The sequence below is a fragment of the Pygoscelis adeliae genome, unplaced genomic scaffold, assembly GCF_000699105.1.
Source record: "Pygoscelis adeliae isolate BGI_AS28 unplaced genomic scaffold, ASM69910v1 Scaffold597, whole genome shotgun sequence".
NCBI lineage: Eukaryota > Metazoa > Chordata > Aves > Sphenisciformes > Spheniscidae > Pygoscelis > Pygoscelis adeliae.
In genome coordinates, this window is record NW_008825148.1 from 294,186 (window position 1) to 299,158 (window position 4,973).

Consider the following 4,973-nt stretch of genomic DNA (forward strand, 5'->3'; position numbering starts at 1 on the left):
TACCAGTCTGACCTGGGCCCCTACCCGGGTGGGCGCTTCTACGCCAAGCCCCACCAGTGCGTGGCCATCCCCGCCGACCTGCGGCTCTGCCACAGCGTGGGCTATGACAAGATGGTGCTGCCCAACCTGCTGGACCACGAGACCATGGCTGAGGTGAAACACCAGGCGAGCAGCTGGGTGCCGCTGCTCAACAAGAACTGCCACATGGGCACCCAGGTCTTCCTCTGCTCCCTCTTTGCCCCTGTCTGCCTGGACCGGCCGGTCTACCCGTGCCGCTGGCTCTGCGAGGCCGTGCGCGACTCCTGCGAGCCCGTCATGCAGTTCTTTGGCTTCTTCTGGCCCGAGATGCTCAAGTGTGACCAGTTCCCCCAGGACGATGTCTGCATTGCCATGACAGCTCCCAACGCCACCGAGGTCTCCAGGCCCAAAGGTAAGGAGTGACCAGTGCCATGGCCCTGCTCGTGGTGCTTTTCTTTGAGCTGATGGGGCAGGCGTTAGCCCAGGAAGGGCTGTGTGGCACTGAAGGGGGTCTTGCGGCAGGAGGAGGCTCACCTGAACTCTGTTTCTCGGCAGCAGTCCTCCTCCAGCCTCTGAGCACTCTGCAAGCGCTCCTGTCCCAAGGAAGGCAGGATGCCCTGCCAGTTCCTCGCCTCTGTCCTGGATCTGAGCCCGGGAGCAGGTGGTGCCAGGGCACAGTGGGTGCATGGCTGCTCTGATCCCTGTGCAGGCACCAGGGCTGGGCTCCGGCCCCTGATGGACCAGGGCTCTGACCCTCCTCCAGGTGCTGCACAGCCCTGGTAGCAGTTTCTCTCCCAAGCCTGACTCCTGTGGGGCTGTTCTTGGCAGCAATAGAACGCATGGTCCTCCCACGGCAGAAAGCGCTGCCTGACTGGAGTAAATGGTGACAGCAACCCTGATGGGGCACCTAACTTCCCGAGCAGTCCTGGGGCAAGAGGCTGGGCAGCTGGTGGCTGCGTGTGCAGTGAAAATCCAGCCCTGCTGTCTCAGGTGGGGCTGTGTGCTGGCAAGGGGGCAAGAGATTTATGAAGAAATGACTGGGGAAAGTGGATGTGGTTCTTGTTTGTTTCCATTATGTGCGGCAGGTCTGTTTGGTGCCAGACTGGCTTGTTTGTGTGAGTTGCAATGAGTCTGGCTTGTTGCTGAAAACTTTTAAAATAAATCAATGTCCTGGTGTTGCTTCGGCATTCTGCATCGGAGTGTTTTGAAAGGCTGGCAGGAGGAATATTTGTAGAGGGAGAAGGCAGAGGGCTATAAAAGAGTGTAATGCTTTCCTTCGTCCGGAGCTTCATTGAAAGGGATGGGCACTCCCGATTTCACGAGGGGATAGTGCAGGCACTTGGGAGGAGCTCAGGGATGTGGGAGCCATGCGTGAGGCTGAGCGATTCCCGTAGCTTCTATGCTGTGTCTGGAGCTCATCTGGAGGGAAGGTTGCGGCTGCTCACGTGCAGTTACCTTTGCAGACAAAGGCTGTAAGTCGTGCTCGGCTGGGAGCCCTCTCGTCCAGCCTGCTGGGAACTGTGCAGTGTTATCCCACTCATCCCAGCGGGACTCGTACTTCAGGGAGCCCTTCAGTTACGGGGCAGGAAGGGAGTACATCCTGCAGCAGAGGGGTGACACACTGGGGGTGTCCCCAGGAGCCAGTGCGGGGGTACGCAGAAGGAAGCGGAGACCGATGGCTTGAGTGGGACGGAACAGTTGCTGCAGGCAGGCAGCCTGCCTGGGGGCAGGCAGTGAGGGACACCTAAGCTCGACACCCGCCGGAGCTGTACAGGCAAACTGTCGTGTCTCAGCAGTGGCAGATTCTGTCGTGTCTCGGTGTGAAGTGTGTACCCGTGCCAGGGGGTGAGGTTTGGCTGCTCTCACTCTCGGGGACCCATCCTCTCTCTGTGCGGCGCCGACAGCAGCATAGCCACGCTGGCTTCCTTGCCGTGGCTTGCACTTACTGATGTGATTGCTGGAGGAAGCTCTTTGTTTTCCAGGAGGGCTCTAAAATCATCTGTCCTGTGTGAACCTAGACCTTTGGTCAAGACCGCAGTCATGTCCTGTGTTGCGGGTACAAAGGTTGCTTTTATTCCTGGGGACTTGCAGCCAAGCATGCTCCTGGGGCAGCTGTGTCTGAGCTGCTTGCTATAGAGCTGCCCCTTCCCAGGTCTGAAACGGAGTTTGAGCTGTTTGCTGGTCATTCATTCTAAGACACATTAGTGACTCAAGATCCAGGAACAGTCTTCTAGGTGAGCAGCATCTGCTAAGTTTTCCCTTGTGTAGTTTAACAACTAACATTCTGATCACCTTTCAGACCTGTCTTGACAGCAGCATTGGGGTGGGACATTACTGCTTTCTTTTGGTGCTGCTAACGTGCCCATCTGCACAGTATTTGGACACCATGCTGTCGTTCACAGGCATCGCTAAAGTGATGTTATTACAAGAAATGACATCAGCTCAGGTTTAAGTCCTTTGTGGATCTATTGCTGGTCCTGTTTGGCATGCAGAGAGGCCTCATTCTGCACAAACTTTAGGGTGTATTAACTTGTTCTTCAAGTGAACTGTAAATCGGAGCTGGGCAAGTATTGCAAGGAAGTATTGCAGCCACTCAGATAAACTGCTGTCTGCTAAATGGCTTTGCAAAACTTATGTCCCAAGCACTTTTAAATGACCAATTTGTTCACAAGGATGTTTACAGAAAGTAAGTCTTTAAAAGTGTCATGCAAATGTGAACTCTGTTCAGCATTCAGTGGAAAAGCATAAGCAGCCATCTTCACATCCCCTGGCTGCTTGAAAGTATTTCAAGAGAAACCCTTGCATGTGCTGTAGCTGAGCCCCAGCAGCTCCAGAGGTGTCTGGCCAAGCTCCATGAGCCCATCGCACCAGCTGGGGCACATCTCTGTGAGGGGACGACCAATCTTGCTAGAAAATGCTTCTTCAAGGTGAGAAGGCCAGGCCCCCCAGTAATCTGCTGGGCTGGACCTGCTGCCCTTAGGTGTGCCAGCTTTCATGATGTTGATGCTGGTTTGTGGCAGAGGCGTGTGTTCTCCTACGAGTAACCTTTGGTTGGTGAAGCTCTGTGTGCCGCGTACACTGTGTGCTGGGACGCTCTTGCCCCAAACAGCTTAGAGTGAACAGGGCAAACGTAAAGTTAATTGTGACCGCTGCTGTAATGTAAACCAACACAGCCAGGTCTCCTGCGCTAATGCTCCTGCTCCCGCACTCTGCAGAAGATCTGCGCGTGGCCTGCAGTGATGGCAGGGGCTGGACGCAGCGAGGTGCCCAGCGCTTTGCCCGCTGGCACTGCCACCTCGTGCAGATGAGGGGTGTGTCTGGGTGAGCATGCTTGTGCTGCTGTGGTTCAGCCCTTGTCCCTGTGCATGCCGGGTCCTCCCCTCTGCCTGGGGCTCTGCCGTGGGAGACCCCGTCCACGGTTTGTGTGCATCTTCCATGAGCGCCGGCTCCTGGAGCCCCTTTGGTCTTGGGCACTGGGGTGTGTTTCCTGTTGATTCAAAGAGGTTCAGAACCCAGCAGTGTCCCCCCTTTTCTCTGGGCACTAATAAGAACGAGCCCTTTCAGTATTTTTCCCCATTAACACCTTGAAATTGGAATTTGTTTCTGCCTCTCAAAGAGCTGACCTGCTGAATTCCTTTCTCCTTAAGCACGAGGCGGTAAAGCCTGCAGGCCCACAGGATGCATCAGGGGAGTTGCTGATTAATATAGCATTACACATTCCTTCTCCTGCCCCTGGAGTAAGCTGGCTCTAAAGCCAGGCATTAGAAAATGGTCAGCAGGGAAAAAGTGAGTTGGAAGCAGGCTAAGGTTGTGCTTGGAGTAGAGCTGTCAACTGCAGAAGACGGGCCCCAGCCAAACTGCAGTAGGCTAGGAGGCAGGCAGCTGTGCCTGATACTGCGAGCTGTGGCGGGGTGCTGCGAGGTGCAGTACAGCCAGCTGTGTGCTGGCATGGCTGCCTCTGGGCTGCTGCAGCGGGGACTGCCTGAGGTGGGAGGACCCGAATCGTGGCTGGGCTTCTTCTTGGCTCCTTCAGCCTGGGATAATGTGGGAAGGGGAAGGTGAAGTCCTGGGCAGTGCTGTGGGCTGGAAGACACTGGCCATGGTGCCTCAGGAGGGGTGTGAGGGCAGGCAGTTTCGGGATAGCTGTGGCTCCACGAAACAGCAGTTTTCCTGGGGCGCAGAGCTGTGTGGGAGCTGGTCGGGCCCCTGGTGTTCCTGTTCCTGACCTTGGTGTGATGGGGTGTCCCTTGGGGAGAGGAGCATTTCCCTTCCCCTTGGCACAGGACAGTGTCCCCTGGCAGCCCTGCAAGCACATCCAAACTGCGACGGGGCTGCGGGAGGCAGGGCTGGAGGATGGTTCCCTCACATGGAACTGCCTGGCGCACAGCTGGGGTGAGCACTGGGTGCCTGCTGCCACTCGCCAGGCCAAGGGGGTCCTCCCGGCATGGGGTGGCATGCCAGGGGCTTGGCCCTGGTGCAGGGATGCGTCAGCCTGGCAGTGGGATGTGTGCGCGGGTGAGGCTGCTGCTCATGCTGCGTTGGATGGCTGGCAGCGCTCGCCCTGCCTGGGGCATCAGCAGAGCCGCAGGGAAGTTCTTCTCCGTGGCGAGAGGAGCGTTGGCAGGACGCGCTTGCAGTGTGGCTGGAAAAAAAGATGGGAAGGGGGACGGATGTGCTGCTCCGTGGAAGGAGCTACCCAGCGTGGCTGCAGTGACTCCAGCCCACGCGCGATGGCTGCTGGCTCCGGGCCCTTGCCGTAGCAAGGTGGGGGTCCCCGCCATCCTGGGTGTACCATAGCATTCCCAGGGACTGCCATAGCGCAGCTAAAACAAAGCTTGTGTTTTCACCAGGGAACAATGAGTCTTATTTTCCTTTTTTTTTTTTTTTTTTTATGTTGGTTGTCTGGAAAGCTCACCGGGGGGCCGCAGGGGGGGCTTTCACGTTGTTTGTTTGCC

General features: G+C 56.8%; 1 protein-coding gene across 1 annotated transcript in view; it reads left to right on the plus strand.

Annotated features, from left to right (window-relative positions):
• SFRP1 (secreted frizzled-related protein 1) overlaps positions 1 to 4,973 on the plus strand; it is a 20,325-nt gene that overhangs the window by 2,903 nt on the left and 12,449 nt on the right. The window contains exon 2 of the mRNA XM_009328307.1: positions 7 to 430. Within this exon, the coding sequence (XP_009326582.1) occupies positions 7 to 430 (424 nt within the window). The remainder of the gene's footprint in view (positions 1 to 6; positions 431 to 4,973) is intronic.